Raw genomic sequence first — 22327 nt, forward strand, 5'->3', positions numbered from 1 at the left:
GAAGAACAAGATTAGAAAATGTCAGAAGGCAGATTCCAGAAGTTTGCATTTAAAAAAAAAACCCCTCCATTTCAATGCCGTGCATTTTCATAAACATCATTATAACAAAGTCCTGATGTTAGAGAAAGACCCAGTAGCCCCTCTCACACCACCAGACCCAGGAAAACCCGGAGAAAAAGGCCAGAAATTGCTTCACAAATGTCAATTTTATTGACACTAGTGCACAACTGAATACAATAATTTTGAGAGAATTTGAACTTGTCAAATAGAAATAGTGACAACAATCGTAACTGCAATTGATTCAAGGTACTATGCTACTCTCTTAAGAAAAAAGAAAAGAATCACACAAAAAAATGTTATCACTACAAAGAGGAATTAGAAAAAGAGAAATTCTGGCAGTCTGTCTGGAGATCGAAACATTTCATGCATTTGTGAGTCGCTGCTGGAGAGTCACTTTTTGTTTGTTCACATCTGGCACAACGTGGGGGCTTACCTTCAGTTCTCACAGTGCGTGAGACCAGGCGAGGCAGTTTAAGGGAGACCGTGCCGGGCCTTGAATCTGCAGTGACGCGGACAGAAAAAGCACTTGCCTCGTCATTGAAAGAGTTGGAGCCAAGAACAAAAAGCAGTTAGAAGGCTAGCATGGACGAGGAGTGTGGGTGGGGAGATAGTATCAAGGAAGCCTTGGACCGCATCCAGCAGCAGATCAAAAACCAGCTGCCACGTCGCGAGGGAGAGAAGGGTGAACACACTCGAATGCAACCACGTCCACCCTCCAACGTCGAAAGCTGTTGTTGCCCTTGTGAATTCCCCCGGGGATGCTTCGGTTTGGTAGACCTAGTGGGCCGGAGGGATGATCTAACAGGCGAGGGCTCTTGGAGAGGTGCCACACTGCCAAGAAGGCAGGACACATGGCAGAGAAGATCGCCATCTAGAAGACTCCCCGCTGGACCACACTGGAGACAGGAATCAGAAAGTGGGGCACTGAGAGAGAACCTGATGGCAACCGTGTTTCCAGGTAGTCGGGGAATTCTAGAGTCCTAGAGCCCTGGGTTCAGCTATGTCTTCACTTATCATGTGGCCTAAAGATGTGTGTATCACCAACATTACATGTGCAATACACAGCTCTGCAGGAGGACCAAATTATAGTAGACAAAGTCCATTTCCAGAGAGGTTACTTCAGCTGGTTTTGTGTCTGATCATGGGGCCCAAGAAAGCCAAGGCGATGACAGCAAGACCAATAAGTCAATAAATACCAAGCAGCCTGTTCTAGAAATCTATCAGCAATGCTAAGGAGGGGAAGGATCCAAAACTCTGAAGCTGGATTTTACCAATCTGAGCCACATCCATGGAGAATAGCCTCTTTCCTCCCCTTGCAAGAGAAACTCAAGGCTCTGCAAATTCAAGGATGACAGGGTTGCAAACACAAGCAGGTAGGCTCATTTACCATTCAGCAGCCAGTGGAATATGTGGACGGCAGTAATTAGTAGAATTTGGCAGCTTGATGAGTAATTAAAATTCTCTCTCAACTATGAGCCATTGTGTGGCAAGGGTCTGTACAAACTGATGTCCACAAGGGGCCTGCCCTTGGTCCAGTGTGAGGACCTGTGACCCAAACGTCAATGTCTGATCTCACGGTTATCACAGCTACATGTAACCAATTTTCACTGAAGTAGTCCATTTTACAAAAAAACAAAAATGGCAAGCAAACATGGGGGTGTTAGATAAAATGAATTTGCCAGATTTCTGCAGCTCTCATCACACCGTCTGTCACCTGCCTTGAAGGCACAGCCCTGCATGCTGAGGAGAAGTGGCAACTGGCATTCACTGCTACCCGGTGAACATATTAATGCCCGGGAACTGTATCATTTTCCTCCTTGACACAATGTTATACACCTCCTTCACTGACACAAAGGAACTTCTTTCAGCAAGGAGCTCTAGGTAAATAACTGGGGGGGGGGGGTGTCACCTAAGAAAAGCACCTGGTTATTAAGGCAATGGGTAGAAAGAAGTATGAAGAGATTAGAAAAAGATCTGTTATACCTTGAAAATCTGGACGCTTTTGAGGCTTAAAAAAAAAATGTTTTTCCCTATTTTTAGAAATCGCCCTGCCTGTTTTTAGCATTCAGTTATATTTCTGGTTTATAACCTTCAGGTCCCTTACCTGTACCAAATAACTTCCTGACACCCCCCCACACACCCTTCAGCTGTATCCAGCGGGATGAATTTATGTCACTCCCAAGGACTAAACATACCTTCACCAATGTTACTCTTGCGGGAAGCATTTCTGGTAATTGCTTTTAAAAATCCTTTTACATGTACACATTCTCACGGCATGGACCATTATGGAACTTCAAATTAGCACTATGATATTTATGGATTCCAGTTTATCATCCAGCCTGGAAAATGGCTTATCACTTTAATGTAAAATACATTTGTAATTCTTCTCTCTGGCTGCACACGGGGAAGCTGGGTTTGCAGCCTCACCCACACTGGGCGTCTCTCCACCAACTCTCCGGCAGAGGCACATAAACAGCAGGAACATAGTTTATGATCAACGAGCCAAACTCGCACCCTCTTTCCCCTTCTGGGACTATGCACAAGCCACTGGATAACCATCTCTTCCTCCAACTCTATTTAAGGCTTAAGAGCCAACTCACACAAGCCCGGGAAAAGAGAATTTTCTGTTTTTCAAGTCATAAAAAAGGGCATTTCGAACACCTAGTTCTACCTCCCCTGTTTTAAATTAGCCAATAAATTGGGAATCCTTGCTTTTAATTAGATAAGTATTATTTTTCCTGTTAAGGAGCGAATCAGAAAACCTGACAACTTTAAAAACAGTAATCCACAGGTTTGTGAAATACGAAAATATCTGAGATTGAGAATCCTGATGAAAACAAGACCGTTGATGGCTTTCTCAAGTCCTCTTTCCATGCAGGTTCCTCAGTATTTCCCCCAGAGTTACACATTTGGCAAGCTTCTAAATGTCATTCTTCCATCATTACTTGTTTTCTGTTATTTGGTTCTAAAATATAGGAGATTGTATCTCTATGTACCCACAACGTGCTTCAAAGGCACATGTAGAAAATACATTACAGATGCAGGTTTTCATTTATTTTTAAAAAGGCTCTTTCTAAATCCACAATCTCCCTCTAAAAGAGAAGACAAACTCTCTGGAGATGGCTGCATTTGAAAGCTATTTAAAAAAAAAAAAAAGGTCAGTATTGTATTGATTCATGGCTAGTTTCCAGAACAAGCATGATTCATTCTAGTCTGATAATGAAGCTGGATCCCACCCCAATGGAATATGTGAGGGGTAAAAAAGGGCTGACAGTTTTTCATTGAAATTACAAGATTCCATAAGAAAAACCAGATTACAGGATTACCAATCATAGAAGGGTTGCCTTCTTCTTAACAGCCTAGGTTGTTGTGGGAAATGTACGTGCTTCTTAGACCAAGTTCCTTGAAGAAAAGTTTTACAAGCAGCCAAACATCAGCGTTACTGTTCATCATGAAGCAATTCAGAAAAGCAACAGCGATGCAAGTTAAAGAAAAATGCCTCTAATGGGAGAATATGGCGGTGGCAGGAGTCGCAGTGTCTGGGGTGGGATACAGGGTGTTTTGAACCAGTGAAAAACACCATCTCGTACAGAACAAAGCGTCAGCCATCAGAGGAAAGAACAGTTACAATTGACAGTTTTCACAGCGAGATATCTGTTAGGTCAAGTAAAACCCTCTTTCAGTTGAGATTGACAAGAGCTATTAATCCCGTGCATAAACCATGACATGAGTTTGGCCTTCCCTACTTAAAGAATCACCGAGTTCACTGTTACTGGAGAAACCAGCTACCATCCCAATGGAATAAACCCATGCTTTAATGAGATACTGTGCTCAGCCGTGGTGAGAAGATGGAACCAGACAGTATCTGTGAGAGCCTACATTCTGGGCAGACAGCAAACTATTACTCAAACAGCTCATTGGCCACAAGGAGCCAACTAGGGCGGAGCCAGATAAAGTTCTCTCTACATTTCTACCTACCCAGCTCCTTAACAAAACACACAACTAAACTCTTATAAGCTACATAATGTTTGCTATTCCCATTGGAATAGAGATGTGTGTGTGTGCTTAGCTGCTCAGTCGTGTTCGACTCTGAGACCACGTGGATGGTAGTCCACCAGGCTCCTCTGTCCATGAGATTCTTTTCCAGGCAAGAATAGTGGAGTGAAGTATTTCCTCCTCCAAGGAATATTCCAGACCCAGGGATCGAATCCATGTCTCTTGAGTCTCCTGCACTCAGGTGGATTCTTTATCACTAGCACCACTTGGGAAGCCTATCGGAATAGATGTTCCCATTGAACAACAGGAAGCCAATCCTTTGGCTAGCTGTCTGAGCTCCCCCATGTAAGCTCCTTCACAGATGCTCTCTGTTTCCATGAGCCCTGTCGTGCCCCCCCACTACAGAGATCCTGCTCACCTGCGAAGGCAACCCACACCCCCACCCAGTATGAAATGCAGGCTCGGAGAAGATGAAGTCAGGAAAACGAAGTCCGTTCATCTTCTATTTCCCCACCTTTAATGAAATATGGTACCACCGAGCAAGACCACTCAGGATGTCTCCGTGGTAAAGCTTGTTGTTTAGTGAGCAGGATCACTGTATTCTAGAAGAAACAGGTATTCCAAGTACAAATTGGTATTCAGTCATGTTAAAAAAAAAAAAAAAAAGCATCAGACAGTGCTCCAACAATGCAGGGAACAGAAGGTACACCATGCTCTGAGGATAAAGACAGAACGTTGGGGGAAAAAAAAAAAAGCTTTCTTTTAGGTAGGTACATGCTGACCATCCAGGGCATACCATGGCACGACAGAAAAATGTTTTCTCAACTGGATTAAACAAATGACAAAAATGAGAATGAAGTCCCCAGCCTTGTCTATTGTAAAATTAATTTAGAGTATTAGAAGTTTTTAATAAATTAAATATGCACACAGAGAAAACAGAAGGGAACTGGGTTAATAATAAAGGCCAAGCTTGTGAGATGGGGTTAGTTAGGTTTTCATGGCAACTTTCCAGGCAGAAAGGAGGAGAGGGCAAGGGACTGAATCCACTGGCCATTCAGGTACGAGTGTAGATGGCAGCAGGGGTGTGTCCTCAACTAGGGAAGGCCTATCTTTGATCTTTCTATAAACCACTGTGGGAAGAGTGACAAATGCTTTCTTTCTTACAAAGGAACTTCCAGGCCCAGGAAAAAGCAATTGTTGGCCTAGTTTCATGAGCCAGAAAGGTCATCTGTGAAAATGACAGGCCCATCACAGGTTTCAAAATGATCCCTTCTACTGTTTCCTATTTGAGAGGCAGTCAACAAACCCAGTTTATAATAAAGCAAAAGCATTCCTTCCAAACTCTCAAACTAACACCTCCACCTCTTACTCAAATGTAGTTAATTCCTGTTTGATGCTTTTTTACCACACACACACAATCACACACACACACAGATCCTCGCTATCTCCTTACTATTCCTGGTTTATGTTGCAAGGAAATGGCAACCCACTCCAGTGTTCTTGCCTGGAGAATCCCAGGGACGGAGGAACCTGGTGGGCTTCTATGGGGTCACACAGAGTCGGACATGACTGAAGTGACGCAGCAGCAGCAGTTGCATTCGGCAGTGATTTCTACTCTTCAATAGCCTGAAGTCTTTGCACTTGGCCCCTAGCAGCAAGCTCACGCAATTCCTAGGACCATTTCCATGGTTACATCAACAGTATCTGCCTAGGAGCTAGCTAACCTTCCACACCGGCTCTCAACTACACCCTTAGATCAGATAACCCATGTCAACTGCTATGAGATTTTAATCCTCCCTACTTTCAAATGTAAAACCACCCCAAGACATATCAGGGTAACCTGATCTAGCACCCACACCAAGATGCCAAGGAGCTGTCTTCTACCGGAAGTTAAAACCAAACACCAGAGGCCAAAAAGGCTGCCAAACACTGTTTGCAAGGCTAAGCTGTGATGTCTGCATCGTTCAGTCCATCCACACGGAAACGATCCTGAACAAATCAGGGTCTCTTTGATTTTTAAAGCTTTTAGGAAAAGAAGATTTTCTCATTCTACCACTGGTTCCACCAGGGTTTTAACTGCTTTCATTGGAAAATAATAAAAAATTTCCCTATGCTGGAGGGTTCGTCTATGTTTTCTGGAGTGATGTGTGGTGAATTTTATGAAGCAAGACCTTTTTTTGTTTCCACAACACTCAACTCACCTCCTCTCAGATATATCTATGACATATAAATCAGCATTTGCAACTTCCATTCATAGAGGAAATACTCAAAATCACTAAGTTTCCCAGGAAATAGTAATAGTCCTTTTCCAAGTATGTGTCCAAACAGGTGGAAATCAGGCCACTTTTGATCTTTGATGTCTACAATACTAGGCCAAATCATCATGGGTATTTTTGCTTTTCATGATGATGATTATTTATTTTTAAGAAGGCTGCCACATTAAGTGGCATGCTTATTTTGATCCAAAAGTCATGGCTTCAATTTAAAAATCAGCAACAGGCTTTAGAGGTATACACAGTGTACACTAGAGACCCGATTTCCCTGTATTACATTTCACTTAACAGAAACAGATGGAATTAGACTAACAAGGAAAACACAGCACCAGTGAATTCTTTAAATAAATGTCGCCAGAGTCAAGTTCTTTAATCACTTCCTTCTCGTAGAAGCTCATCCACTAGTACCTTTCTTTCCATACAGTCTTATGACCTTGGCTAACATGGCTGACTATAAAACTCATCTGAGAGCTATTAGCAATGGTTTATTTTGAAATGTCCACCTCTTCCAGGTTTAAAAGAAACTTATCTAGTCAAGGTTATGGTTTTTCCAGTGGTCATGTATGGATGTGAGAGTTGGACTGTGAAGAAAGCTGAGCGCCAAAGAATTGATATTTTTGAACTGTGGTGTTGGAGAAGACTCTTGAGAGTCCCTTGGACTGCAAGGAGGTCCAACCAGTCCATCCTGAAGATCAGTCCTGGGAGTTCATTGGAAGGACTGATGCTAAAGCTGAAACGCCAATACTTTGGCCACCTCATGAGAAGAGTTGACTCATTTGAAAAGACACTGATGCTGGGAGGGATTGGGGACAGGAGGAGAAGGGGATGACAGAGAATGAGATGGCTGGATGGCATCACCGACTCGATGGACATGAGTTTGAGTAGACTCTGGGAGTTGGTGATGGACAGGGAGGCCTGGCGTGCTGCGATTCATGAGGTAGCAAAGAGTTAGACATGACTGAGCAACTGAAATGAATTCTATTGAAGAGGTTGCGCTGAAAGATTCTTCTGCAGTTTGATTTGTAGAATCTGCAGCAAGAGAGTTGACCCTTGGACAGTGCTGCAGGGGTCAGGGGTGCAGACCCTCTGAACAGTAGAAAATTCACATGTAACTTGGAATCGGTCCTCTGTGTTATATATTCATACTTCCGCATCTGTGGATTCAACCAACTTTGGATTGGGTAGTGCTGTATTATTTACTACTGAAAAAATATCCAAGCGTAAGTGGACCTGCATTATTCAAATCCATGTTGTTCTTCTAAAGTTAACTGGAGCTTCATCCCCGTGAAACTACAGGAAGGCCAGCCTTAGAGTCATTGCTGCTACTGCTAAGTCGCTTCAGTCGTGTCCAACTCTGTGCGACCCCACAGACAGCAGCCCACCAGGCTCCACTGAGCCTGGGATTCTCCAGGCAAGAACACTGGAGTGGGTTGCCATTTCCTTCTCCAATGCGTGAAAGTGAAAGTGAAGTTGCTCAGTTGTGTTCGACTCTTTACAACCCCATGGACTGCAGCCTACCAGGATCCTCTGTCCATGGAATTTTCCAGGCAAGAGTACTGGAGTGGGTTGCCATTAAGCTCTTCAAAGGATGGATGTTTATACAGTACAAAGGAGAAGATGGAGAACAAAAGAGCCTTTCTTGGGGAAGCAAATCAGAGAGCTCTTTAAATTCTGGTTAATAAAAATAAGGACTCAGACAAAGAAGAGTGATCAAAACAGAAGTAAATAAACTCAAACCTAATGAGGAGGGGGATCCCAAGGTTCTTAATTTAAGGCTGGGCCTATCTGTAGTCCAATTACTCACTAATGCCTTCAATTGCACCAAACCCAAGAATATTCATTGGAAGGGCTGATGCTGAAGCTCCAATACTTTGGCCTCCTGATGTGAAGAGCCAACTTAATGGAAAAGACCCTGATGCTGGGAAAGGTTGAGGGCAAGACGGGAAGGCAGTGACAGAGGATGAGATGGTTGGATGGTATCACCAACTCAATGGACATGAGTGTGAGCAAACCGTGGGAGATAATGAAGGACAGGGAAGCCTGGCGTGCTGCAGCCCATGGGGTCACAAAGAGTCGGACACGACTGAGAGACTAAACAACAACATACTGTGCTGAAGCAGGGAACAGCAATTTTAGGTGGATAAAGTTGATTAAAAACATAGGAACACCGGTTAAAGATATGAAAAAGGGAAGCTGATATGCATGTTCACCAGTTTTAACAAAATTTAAAATGGCATCTTAATATTTTGTTTCTTCTTTTAACTGCTTGACAACACAGTCAAACTGATTCGAGAGCTAAGATGCAAGTGGGGTTTCTGATTCAATTGTGGACAGGCTGGGTTTCGTACACTTGGTGTAAATTTCAAGAGGCTCATGTTATATTTTGGTTTTGCAAAAAAGAAAAACAACATTGCTTGGTTTGAACCTTCAAAGCGGTTCTGAAGACTCAAGTGGGAATTATTCACATTGTAAGTGCGGGCCACAGCAGTACAACTTGGTGAGATAAATCCGTGAGAATTTTCCAAATATGAGTCACATATGTGGGGAAGAATCTGGCCCACAGACGTTCTTTAATTAAATGCCTGTCTAATAAAATGTCGTCAATGGCATACAGATGACGGTAAAGGAGCTGGGGCAACCGGTTGTTGAGTTCTGCTACTCATTAAGTGCATTTCTTTACGCTACAAAAATTTCTTGCATTTTTATCTTGCCCTGAACGAGCAACAACAAAGTATCTACCACAAAAGGGTCTATAATTTACATATTTTGAAATATTACCAAGGGAAAGATATTAACGCAGGGAGGCCATGGAATAGCCCTGAGTGGCTTGAACATTTCTGCTTCTATATCTGGCTTGTTTTCCATCCAAGGCCTTCAGTTCAGTTCAAGAAGACATTATTGCATACAGCAGCCACGACGTGAAGACCTGGCTTCCTTGCTGATGCAGGCAACCCCCTCCTCCACTAGCTACTGCCTTAGAAAAACTGGCAGACAGGTCTTGGGAAACCCTTTGGAAATCTGAAAGAATTCAGGGGTCTCTCATCTCTGCTGCCCGTTCTGTTTATACTCAGGCCCATCTCTGACCTTCCTGCACTTGGTTCAACTTCATGGACCTGTCGGCCCTCCTCAGACCACACATGGAGATTGCAAAGGCCAGGGAAGGGCTTGGGGACCAGTCTTGCTACAGGCAGGGAACATGGAAGGTGGGAGGGTGGAGGCTGTTGGCTTTCCTGGACAACCTCACCTCTGAACTGGCTCTACCGCCTGGCTCACAGAACGCTTAGGTTGACTCCCCAAGCAGTGCAGGCAAGCTCTCCCAGAGGCAATGAGTGAATATTCTGAGCACTTCAGAACCCATGGGTTTTGAACAAACTATACCGCCTCCTCGCCCGCGCCCCTCTTTTCCTGTAAGCACCGTGAACCGCAGCAAAATTGCCACTCTCACAAAGACTGGCTGAGCAGCAGAAACTGAGTTGCTTGGCTGGTACAAAACCAACCTGAGAAAAACTCTACCACTGCCCCTAAAAATGGAAAATCTTGTCAATTTAGAACTGCGTACACCACTGTTGATCACTTGCTTTTGAAAACACTTTAGATAAAAACCCACTTCTTCAGGCAAAAGCAAAACAAAATAATTACTGGAATATGTTTTGCTTTGGGATTTACATCTGACGATTCACATTCTAAGCTGGCTAAGTTCATACCTTTCGCTCCTCCATATTTCATGATCAGACTGTTATATGATTAGATGTGAAAACAAAACTCATTTGGGCAAACCACCTTCACAAATAAACCACAGATTCCAAATGTGACTCTGTTTAACTCACATTTGACTACTTTTTATATAGCAAGTTGACATATTTTTCTAAGATCAAAATAGGAAAAGCAAAATTGGACTATAAACTGAAAAAATCCCACAAAATAAAAAGCAAAAGGTCATCTTACCTAGTATGGACTCTTAACAACCTAAGCCTACATGATTCCTGGTCTCCATGATTTCAATTATTAATCCACACAAGAATGTCAAAAAATAAAATACTGAATCCAAAAGTTCTGAGTGCATTAGGATGCCACAGAGAGTAAAACGCTGAAGACTAGAGGCCAAGGCTCTGGTTTGAGCTTTGTCATGCAAAAGCTATAGAACAGCATGAAATCTCTTACCTTCATCAGAACAAGGTTTCTCAACAATAAATGGAAGTTTAATCTAGGTGATCTCTAAGGTCCCTCCTGGTTTTAAAATTCTGCGACTCTGTTAAATATGTAAATCTAAAGCAAGACATGAAGAGACTACTTCAATGAACATCTTTCAAGCTATCTAGTAATCAATTTGATTCATCAATCATGCACTGAATCAAATGACTAGGAAGATAAAGCCAAAGTGCATATAAAAATGGATTAAGTTTTCAGAATCTTTAAAACCAACGTCTTGACATTCATGTGGACAGTCACGTATGAACCACAGGGTCTGTCAATATTTTTGCTTGTTCAACGCTGCTGCCAAATTCTACTCAGTTTCCTAAACACGCTTAGTTAGCTCTTCCTCATGACAAAGCCACATGATGAGTTTTTATAAGGCCACTGGCAAGGCGGCACCCCAGGGATGGATCACGGTTACAACTCTTTCTAATAGTTTTGTAGTTACTTAGGATCTAAAATTTTTATTCTACAATTTATCTTAAAAAAAAAAAAAGTACCAAAGACTAAAAAGTACCAAAGAGCAGGCGAAGTACCAAAATACCAAAAAACCTTTCATTCGTAATGCTTTTCTTATTTGGCAAGCAAGCCAACATTTCAGCTAACACTTTCATCACATTCCACTAGGTTCTAGAAGGCAATAGAATCTGGCCGAGAAATGACCCTGGCTGCCTAGCAGAGCCATCTGGGGAGCCCAAGAGGCACTCCAGGCCAGTTATATCTCAATTTCTAGGGTCAGGGCTTAGGCAGCAACCATTTTTAAAATGTCTCAGGTGATTCCAAAGTGCCGCTAAGGCCGAGAAGCAATGTAAGTTCAAACCACCTTCCATCAGAAATGCAGGAATACTGGGTGGAAGGCACTAGTATAGGTGGGACAATTTAAAAAGAAACCCAAACCTCTCACTACTTCCACTTTCTTTTTTCCTGCACAGAGAAACAGCCCGAAGTCACTGATCTGGGGAGAACACCCTGTTCCTGAGAGTGTGAATGTTAAGAATATGCATAAAAATCAACCAAAGGCCACGAAACTGGGAAGCAGTTCTCAGCAGAGTGCACCATTCAAAGGCAGGCACTGACTTTGCTAACTTCTTGGTGGCAATAGCATGTATCCTTCAAGATCTTACTTTCTCCGGCATCATCACTCCAAAGCATCTCTGTGCTTCACCAAGAGGTTCTGACAGCCAGTTACAGCTTCTTCAAGCAGCACTACCATTTGACTCACGAAAGCAAACCCAAACCAAACCAGCAATCCCATGCCAATTATAGTTCACGAGGATTTATATCATTTCATAGGAAGTCTGCAAAGAAGAGAAAGAATTCCACATGCTTCCGATTTAAATACTCATTAGTCTTCACTAAGATTTCAACCACGCTTCATCTCAACAAGCAACCAATTTACACTAGGCCTTGAATTTTGTTAATTCCTCACTTTATGAGGCATAACAAAGCAGTCCTCCTTTTAAAGAAGGGGTTCAATGTAAAGCCTGCACCTTTCTTGGGACCTCAGCGACACTTTAGTCCCAATACTCAACCAAATGGGAGGATGATCTGTGTAAATGATTGAACATACGTAGAAAATTTCCATGTAAATACGACACACTATACACAGGATCAGATTCATAATAGTATTTCTTCCTTGCCTTCAACCAGCAAGAGAAACAAGCTCTTGGTATGACCAGAGAAACTTGTCATGATACGTGAAGTTCTGTTAGTATGAAAGATTTGAGAAGTAAGGCATGGCCTATCCAAACCCGTCTGCCCAAAACTCCCTGTGACAAATGTCAATTACAAATTAACAAGCCGCTAGGACTCATCCTCTCCAGGGAAACCCTGAACTCGTGACACCAGGTTCCCGGCCTTTGAGGACTGGCCCTCTTGTCTCCTCATTCGTCCTCCTCTCTCTCCTGGTTCAGAGGCAGGCCACCCAAGGATTTCTTTGTCCTCACCCTGGAGGGGGAGCTCAGCACCGCTGGATTGCCAAACACCAGGGGCTGGCTCAGAGGGTTCACCATTTCAGAGTCTGAATCGCTGGATTCACTCCCACTGCAGGTGGAGCCCTCGGTCATTTGCAGAGGTGCCTTGCCAGTGGTACCCGCTGACCGCGCCATCCTTGAGGTTGGACCCATGAGAGGTGTACCATTAGCTAGCACTCTACCTCCTGAACCAGCCAGGCTTCCCTTTCCAAGGCCAGCAGGCATATCCATTGCCTCCGGGGTTGAGGCTACCTGGCTAAGAATGAGTGGATCTGTCTCTGACTTGTTATATCTCAGATTCCTTAAGTATGGCCTTTGTGAGCCAGGGGAACCATTTTCATAATGGGGCTCCTGGCTTGGGAAACTCTCTCCTCCCACACCTCTCCCTCTGCGGTCATGCGTGTTCTCGGAAACATAGCCTTGAGACCCGGTCCTGTCCCAGCTCAGACTTGGACTTGAACTCCTGCTGCTGGGAGATAAGGGAGTGGCCAGGGGACTGTGACCGCCTGCACCTCTGAACATCTCGTCTATCAGAGAGCTGTGCCGTGGGAGTCTGGGGCTCCCACTCAGCTCGAAGCTGAGGTCTGCTGAGTCATCGTCAAGGAATTCTCTGGAAGGGGGCCGGGAGGACTTGGCAGGGTGAGGGGCAGCCCGGGGCCTAGCCTCTATTCGCCTCTCATCATCCCTGGACGGCAGATAAACGCCACTGGTCACGTCAGCCTCATAGTTGTCATTTGTTTGGGACCGGGACGCGTGCTCCCTGAGCAGGTCGGATTCACTGTCTACGTCACTGCAGTCAATGAAAGGAATGGACGCGCTGCTGCCTCGGGCAGCCTCGGATGCTGGACCTGTGCTTGGCTGCGGGGGCCGCGGCCTACTCTGCTGGGGCCTGTCCTTAACGAGCTCCTCGTCTTCCGCCGCCGCCGCCCCGCTGGCCCCGTCTGCCTTCGCGCTGGCGGCCGGGCTCCTGGACGGGCCGGGGCCGCGCTGCTGCTCAGCGTCCTCGGCCGACGCCGCGGTCAGGTCCCCGCCCTGCGGGCAGCTCTGGCCGCCCGGGGGTTCAGAGCCTTCTCCGAGGGTCAGGCTGACACTCTGCTGAGCCTGGGGGAAGAAGCGGGGTGGGGTAGGGGGTAAGAGAAAGGGATGGGGGGAGATAGAAAAGGGAGCCGTCAGACCCCCGCACAGAGAGAGAGCAAGACGCGGCGTCTAACTCAACAGCAGAGCCTTGCGCATCAAGTGGCCCGGGAGTGCTTGGAAAGCCTGCCCTCCGGTCCTGGAACAAAGCGTCCTGGCACTAAGCAGGCCCTCCCAAGGGTGTCTCACTAGGTACCAGAACGTTCTTTCAGGGTCCCCAGCAGCCCAAGTGGGGCAGGGCCTCGCCATTCTAGAACCCAGGGTCTCCCGAGTTTTCTTTGGAACAGGAGCGCCCTTCCCGCCCACAGGGGGCTTCCCGAGGTGCTGTGGGGGCGAGGAGCAGAGGAAAAGGCACCTGCCCAGGGCCCCTGAAAGCGAGTTGACACGATTTCAGACAAATGACAGAAACCGTCTTTGTTTTGATGCCCAAGGGCAGGAATGAGCTGGTCACAGCTCTCTTTGGAGTCACACAATGAAATCGCCTTCGTGTTCTTCCCCAACAAAGCTCTTATTCTCCAGTAGAGAAAACCCTGAGAGCACATCCAGAGACCAGCTCCGGGGCAAACGAGCTCTGGCCACCCTCAGAGCAAGAGTGATAATGGGTTTGGCTGCCAACTGCGGGCGCTGCCGTGTAACGCGAGCCCTGGGAACTGGCCACCCCGTCCTCTGCCAGCGCGAGGTTCTGACCTTGGCACCGAAGGGGAGCTACACCCATCCCTCGAGAACTAGGTTCCTGACGCCCGGCCACAGCTGGAGGAGGAGGGTGGGCTTGGCTCTGGGGGGCCCCACCAGCCCTAGGCTGAGCTCAGGCCAATAGAGAAACATCCTTGGGGGCAAGGGTGTGGGCGGGAGAGGGGAAGGGATACAGGCTGGGGTCTCGGAGCCCAGGCTTCCAAGGTGAGGAGCGCAGAGCCTGAGTCTTGTCAGGGTCAGAGCACAGAGCTCGACTCTCGGGAGAACACCCCTGAAGGGTGAAGGACGAAGACCTCAAAGCAGACCAGGACACCCAGTCCTCAGCAGAGGACGTCTGGTGGCAAACAGAGCTCTAAGAGCGACAGACGCCATCACTGACTTGTTTCGGCACTTCTGAATTTGGCTCTGACGGCTGTGTAGCAAGGCTTCTGATGGAATGGATCTTGCTGTGTTTCCTGGGAGAAATCACACAAGACAGAGCAAGTTAGATGAAAAAACAGCACTAGGTACTCACTCAATAGGGAAGGCAGCTAAAGTAGTCTGGATAAATGATCCCTGGAAGCAGACCCCGTCACCCCTTCTATAACACTCCAGGTAGGATCCAAGGGTTGCTTCAACCTTGAGCTAGCTCTTGGCATCCCTAGCCTCTGCTGGAGTGGTCCAGCTGGCTGGGAGCACCAGTTACTGAACGCTCAATCTCTAGCTGTGGGAAATGTCGCTGGGAGGGAGACGGTGGCTGGACTCGCGTAAGCTCTGAATTGCAAGCGATGGTGTGACAATACAAAATCAATTTGTGCACTCTGGATAATGATTTGTAGATCAGTTCTGTAATAGAGTCCACTGGCACGAATCGGCTGACTCCTTCACAGCCCTTGGTTCAGAGAAAAGGCCCTGCCCCAGGAATGAATTTATAGATCCCACAGTAGAAGAAGCTGGATTTCAGCGCCACCAACACCTCCCCTTTAATCTTTTCTTTCCCTTAGCATTTCGGGCCCCACTTCCCCAGGGAGCAAGCATTAGAAACCTTTAAGGCATTCACACACGTGTGCTAAGCCACTCAGTTGTGTCTGACTCTGTGACCCCATGGACTGTAGCCTGCCAGGCTCCTCTGTCCATGGGATTCTCCAGGCAAGAATACTGGAGTGGGTTGTCATTTCCTTCTCCAGGGGATCTTCCCAATGCAGGGATTGAACCCAAGTCTTTTATGTCTCCTGCATTGGCAGGCGGGTTCTTTACCACTAGTGCCACCTGGGAAGCCCATTCACACACATGAAACTGTAGAGTGATTAAATTCCAATGTCTATCCAGCTTTTCTTTAAAATACTCCAAAGTAACACACCAAAGCTCTGGAGCACCCACATTCTGAGTCGGAGGGAGCAGGGCCCCTTCTCATATGATCCCCAAAAGACTAATTTAAATCAACTGAAAAAATGATGGGGTTTGTTACATCTAGATAAACAGGCAAATAACCTTCTGAACCTTATGTCTCTGGATATGGGGAGGGAGAAACAAGCCTAGTTCTGAATCATGACAAATATACAAGGATGGTCACGGCAGCATGTTTGTTTCAGCAAAGCAAAAAACCCAACCACCCGAATGTTTGTCAACAGGGAATCAGATAAACTAAAAATTAATACTTTCATGATACCATAAAACGATGAACCTAGATCTCAAACTCAGGGTAGGGTTTAAGGAGCAAGATGGGCAATTATGTACAATGTAATACTGCTTATTGGAGAAGGAAATGGCAACCCACTCCAGTGTTCTTGCCTGGAGAATCCCAGGGACGGGGAAGCCTGGTGGGCTTCCGTCTATGGGGTCACACAGAGTCGGACACGACTGAAGTGACTTAGCAGCAGCAATACTGCTTATACAAATGAAAAAGGACACCCCAGGGCAATTCTGCCTATTCTCTTGGGTGCATGAATATTTCTATTAGAAGAAATATGAATCAGGTACTTTGCCTCTGGGGAGAGGAGGAGGGACATAATGAAGGCTGTTGGTTAAAGGGGTTTTTCACTACATCCATAACTACAATAGCTATGAATAAAAGAAGAAATAAAACCCCAGGAACAAAATATTAAAAATGTTACCAGCTAATTCTAAGTAGTAGGAACATGTGTGCTTGCTGTATTCTCTGTGCTTTACTTTTTTTTTCCACAATGAAAACGCAATTTATTAAATGGAAGAAAATATTTGCAAATCATATATCTGATAAGGGGTTAATATAAAAAATATATAAAGAACCCATAAAACTCAATAGCAAACCCCCCAAATGATCCAATTAAAAAATGGGCAGAAAATCTGAATACACATTTTCCCAAAGAAGTAATTAAGATGGCCAACAGGTACATGTAAAGGGGCTCAGTATCACAAATCATTAGGGATACACAAATTGAAACCACAATAAGAGATCACTTCACATGTGTTAGAATCCTTATTATTCAAAAGACATGTGATAACAAATGTTAGTGAGGATGTGGAGAAAAGGGAACCCTTATGCACTATTGGTGGGAATACAAATTGTTGTAGCCACTATGGAAAACAGTATGGAAGCTCTCCCCAAAATTAAAAATATAATTATCATATGATCCAGTAGTTTTACTTCTAGGTATTTATTCAAAGGAAACAAACACATTAATTAAAAAATATATATCCCTCCTCAATGTTCATTGAAGCATTATTTACAATGACCAAGACATGGAAGCAATCTAAGTGTTCATCATTGGGTGAATGGATAAAGAAAATGTGATTCTATATGCTAACAGCATATATAATTTGTGATTCTATATGCTAACAGCATATATAATTCAGCCACAATAAAGAAGAAATCTTGCATTTGTGACAATACAGATGAACCTTGAGAGGATTATGCTAAATAAAATAAGCCAGGCAAAGACAAATACCATGATGTCATTTATATGTAGAATCTAAAAACAAAACAGAAAAACTGAACATAGATATAGAGAACAGATTAGTGGTTTAAATGTATTCAAGTGAAGAAAGAAAAACATTAAAACAAACACTTGTAATTCTCCAGGTAGGAACACCGGAGTGGGTAGCCATTCCCTTTCTCCAGGAGATCTTTCAGATCCAGGGATTGAACCTGGGTCTTCTGCATCGCAGGCAGATTCTTTACTGTCTGAGCCACCAGGGAAGCTCTGTTACTAAATAGCCTTTGGTGAACCAGCTTTTCACCCCTTAACCCTTTTCTTTTAGTCCCTCTAGGCAGAACAATGCTGAAGGGCAATGGGCTCTGGAGCTGGGTGACCTGGGCGAGTTACTCAGCATCTTTCAGCTAATGTGTCTCAATCTTTAAAAAGGGAAGAAAATAGCACTGCCCTCGCAGAGATGGTATAAAGACTCCATGAGTTCATATGTTTAGGGGACTTGGGACAAGGCCTGGCATATGACAAGAGCTACCAGCATTTGCTAACAACAATAATAAAAAATCCTGTTTCTCTTCAATCAAACTTCATTGAGTTAAAAAGTGTATAGAACTCTACTCAGTACAATACTCTGAAATGACCTGCAGTGTAGATTCTATGGGAGTAGGATACGAAAAGAGGGGATTACACGTGTAACTGATTCACTTTGCTGTATATCAGAAACTAACACAACACTGTAAACAACTATTCTTCCAATAAAAATGAATTAAATAAATAAATAAAATTAAAGAAAAGGGGTTGCAATTTTTCCAATTAAAAAAGATTTCATAGAAATACTGTCAGCCCAAATCCCCGAATATCTAAGGACTCAAGGGTGAGTAGGTTTTCACAGCATTATAGCCGCTCTGTAAGCTCCTTTCCTCTTCCATCCCTGCCCCCTGCCAGCTTCCTCTCACACTGGAGTGAGGGTCTGCAGCTGTTCTTAACACTGAACAGGCAGGGCCGACCCGTGGACCACCAAGAACAACTCCTCTCAAATCAGAAGCAGCACTGACGTTCCTCTTACCTTTCAAACTGCACTTTCTTATGTCCGCCTTCTTTAACATAGTCGAGAACCTGCTTCTGAGTCCGACCACTGCAATGAAGACCGCGGGCGGGAAGGGAGAAGACAGCAAGGCGTTCTCAGTTCACACTCAGCCCAGCCCTCCGCCATCTTTGCCTCCCCTCCTCCCGTAGGCTGTCCCAGGAGAACCTGTGCTTTAGTGTCCCTTTTCCCTCTTGACATATCCCTTATAAAGATAACAGAAAAAAAGTCCAACCACCCAATAATCCTGTGTTTGCTTATGAAGCAACCATCCCAAGAGCCTGTACACTTCACGAAAGTTCTAGTCACTGTACACGCCAATGCCTGGGATAGAATCTGACATGCAGCAGACACTCAAAGATTTGCTCAAAGAGTGAGAGAGAAATTGAACCAATGATGGGCAAGTCTATACAGCCTTTGGTGAAAATACAGCAAATTTGTTTTTTAAGTTTTATTTTCTTCACGTGGACCATTTTTAAAGTCTTTATTGAATTTGTTACAATATTGCTTGTGTTTTATGTTTTAGTAGTTTGGCTATGAGACATGTGGGATCTTGGCCCCCGAATCGGGGATCCACACCCGCTGCATTAGAAGGCGAAGTCTCAACCACTGGACTGCCAGGGCATTTCCTCTACAGCAAATGTTCACAAGGCACTTTTGCGTCTCCCTAGAAAGGGAATTCTTTGTGCACTAGAGTTCCACTGGGAGCTGACCGCGGCTGGGTAGACAGCCTCATGGCCATCTAAGATTCAAACAGAACACAACAAGGATCTACCAAGAGCCTTCTAGGATGACCAGGCAGACACCCTATCTGCCAAGCTGTCTTGGAAGACAACTTGAAAGTCTTGGGGAAATGAATCCATGATAAACGTGGAGATGGGAAGCATAAACCTTACCTGAACCGAAACGATGACCCTCGGCTAAAGAGAACGGGCTTGGGCTTTGGCTTGGGCTCTTCAAAAAGTCTAAAAAAGGCATGATGTTCAACACAGATTTTCCAAAAGGACTTGCAAAAATCCCGACTGGCCATTAGGAATTCCAAGGTATCCTGGTACGAGCTCTAAAGAGAGAAGAGAGCATCATTGGTTTTGGCATTCCCACAGATGTTCAGTTGAAAAACAGGAAAGGGGGCAGAAAACAAATTTGTTCCATAAAGTTTCGCTCTGTATTTCATTATGGCATGACCATAAATCCACATACTGAGTAAAATACAGGTGTTCCTTAGGATGCCGTATTGTCATCTTTCAACCATTTTCTTCCCCACTTAATTCCTTACAGGAACAAACAGAAAACGGGACACTCGGCAGAAATCAACATTCCCTTTGACTGAATTCATAAACAAATTCTGTTCACTTGGCTTACATTTCCTTCTTAAAAAAAAAACCCAAGTACCGAAATTCCTTTTATGCCTCCTTAAAAGAATCGAAACAGTTTTTCTTTCCATTCTCTCTCTCATGGTTCATGCCAACTTTGAATATTGTGCTTAAGCCTTTCCTCCATTAAATAGCGTAGGATTCCAGCCTCCAGGTGGCCCCAGGGACCATACAGGAAATGAACATTCTTTTTTCTGGAGCACAAAAATATCAGTCAAGGCTGAAAAATTCATGTCCTTTGATTTGAGAAAGGGGATATGGTAATTTTCTACTCCTAGACTGAATGCTCCCAATTTAAGTGGCCAGCTTATGTAAACAAAGGTTACCACAGCCCTTAACATTCCCAGCAGTCCCAGCTATTTTGAGGAAATCTCACAGCTCTGTTTCAACTTCCAGACAAGTCAGGCTGCAGTACCCAGTCTTTTGGACTTAAAGCACATTTTCTCATACAAAACAACTTCCAAGGGTGCCTGCTTCCCAGGTCAGGTCATAAAAACCCATTTTATCCATACTGTATCCAAACTACTATAAGCCGTGTTGTTGTTCAGTAGCTCAGTCACGTCCAATTCTTTGTGACCCCCATGGACTGAGGCATGCCAGGCTTCCCTGTCCATCACCATCTCCCGGAGTCTGCTCAAACTCATGTCCATTGAGTCAATGATGTCATCCAAATATCTCATCCTCTGTTGACTCCTTCTCCTCCTGCCCTCAATCTTTCCCAGTATCAGGGTCTTTTCAAATGAGTCACCTCTTCGCATCAGGTGGCCAAAGTGTTGGAGTTTCAGCTTCAACACCAGTCCTTCCAATGAACACCCAGGACTGATCTCCTTTAGGATGGACTGGTTGGATCTCCTTGCAGTCCAAGGGACTCTCAAGAGTCTTCTCCAACACCACAGTTCAAAAGCATCAATTCTTCAGCGCTCAGCTTTCCTTACAGTCCAACTCTCACATCCATACATGACCACTGGAAAAACTATAGCTTGACTAGACGGACCTTTGCTGTCCAAGGGACTATAAACTTAGACTGCCATTTATAATCTTTTCCCCCCATGGGAAAAAAGTACTCCAGTTCTGGTTGGGGACACCAGTGCTCTGTCATCACGTCCTCCATTCCTATTCATGGTGGAAGGAGAAGATGCTTTCTTCCTTTTCTGACCCACTGCCACGTGAGTGACATCTTTAGGGGGTCTGTGGGCAGTCTGTGTGGGAGGGGTTGGGTCAGTTCCTGAGAATGCACTGTCAGGGGTGCGGGGCCCCTGGATGGGCAGGGACAGGCCTGGAACACGGCAGAATGCTGAGGGAGATCTGGAGGTGGCCGAGGCTGGAGACACAGCAACTACAAACCGGGCTTAGGGAGGGGGGGTGTCAATATGCAAACATTTGTGCACAGGGAAGTGACCCCTCCCAGGCACACATCTGTGCTCTGTCTACTAATGGCAGCTGTGCAATGGCTCAGCCTTTGGACACACTGTACAGAGTAGTGGATACCTGGAGGGCGCCCTAGTGAGACCCACTCCACTCCAAGGTGACTCAAGTTCACTTGAGGAACATCAAGTCCTGTCCCCAAGGAGGTTCCTGAGAGGCACTTACGTTCACATCTGGGCGGAGCTTGATGAGAAAGCGCTTCCTCTTGAAGCTCAGCTTACGCACCTTTGCCCAGTTGAAGGCGTTGATCTTCGTAAAACCCTGAGAAGAGAGGCATCAGCTGGTGAGCCGGGAACTACATGATAAGCAATACGGGAGCTGGTCTGCTTTGCTCCCGGGGATCAGAAAGGAGGGCTGATGTGACTGTTCATAAGAGTCCTCCTGCTGCAGAGTTCCAGGGCTCTGTGGCTGTGAGTGATACCCGCTCCCTTCCTAGATTCATTGTTTTGCACTAATTCTATGATCTGATTTTCACACTTAAGTCTGCCTCCAGGTAGAGAAGAGGCTGGCCAAGCGGCTGATAAAAGAGAAAGATAAATAAAAATAATAACCATGACAACCACCATAATCATGAGCGGCCATCACTGAGCAAGGGCCAGGCATGGTCCCAAGTCCTTTACAGGCCCTTTCTTGTGAAACCTTCCATGAAAGCCCAGTGAGCTGGGTTTATCTTCATTTTATTTGTTCTAAATCACATGGTCCCTGCAGCAGAATGAGATTCCCAGGTGTGTGCCTAAACCAGGAGCCACAGAAGCAACAGAACAGTTAGCAATCACACTTTGTCCACACTGCTCTGGCCCCTGGACCCGGCGGGCTTCCCACAGCATGGGACAGAGGGAGACCCCACCCTCGGGGTATCTCTGATACCAGAGAACAGTCTCTGGGAGGGACGCATGTATCCTCATCTTCAATCGCCAGGCGGGATGTGGGGGACCCACAGAGGGGAGCCCCCATCTGCCCCATCCTCTCAGCTGAAATGAGAATTCCTCCAGCCCACTGGAACACCAGGACCATTTGTTTAAATTGGCTGGAATGAAGCAATCAGGCACTGGCAGGAAGATTAATTCCAAGACACAGTCCTTGTACATGATTATATTACTGAGCCATTCTCCACATTTCAAGTGTCTCAAACACAATCAAACCAAATTAATTCAATTGTGAGGCACGTCTTCCCTGGCTCCCCCACCACCACCCTGATCTTTAGAAATGCTGAAGGGTTTTAATTTTGAAATGG

At 45.2% G+C, this 22327-nt stretch overlaps 1 protein-coding gene across 2 annotated transcripts in view; it reads right to left on the reverse strand.

Annotated features, from left to right (window-relative positions):
* FARP1 (FERM, ARH/RhoGEF and pleckstrin domain protein 1) overlaps positions 1-22327 on the reverse strand; it is a 323140-nt gene that overhangs the window by 39983 nt on the left and 260830 nt on the right. For both annotated transcript variants that reach the window (XM_055426586.2, XM_055426585.2), the window contains exons 9-13: positions 21259-21354; positions 19192-19355; positions 18278-18346; positions 14703-14778; positions 13345-13597 (exon numbers count right to left, since the gene is read on the reverse strand). In XM_055426586.2, the coding sequence (XP_055282561.2) occupies positions 13345-13597; positions 14703-14778; positions 18278-18346; positions 19192-19355; positions 21259-21354 (658 nt within the window). The remainder of the gene's footprint in view (positions 1-13344; positions 13598-14702; positions 14779-18277; positions 18347-19191; positions 19356-21258; positions 21355-22327) is intronic.

This window comes from Moschus berezovskii, chromosome 13 (assembly GCF_049115385.1).
Source record: "Moschus berezovskii isolate FMDL1 chromosome 13, NW_MosBer_1.0, whole genome shotgun sequence".
Taxonomy (NCBI): Eukaryota; Metazoa; Chordata; class Mammalia; order Artiodactyla; family Moschidae; genus Moschus; species Moschus berezovskii.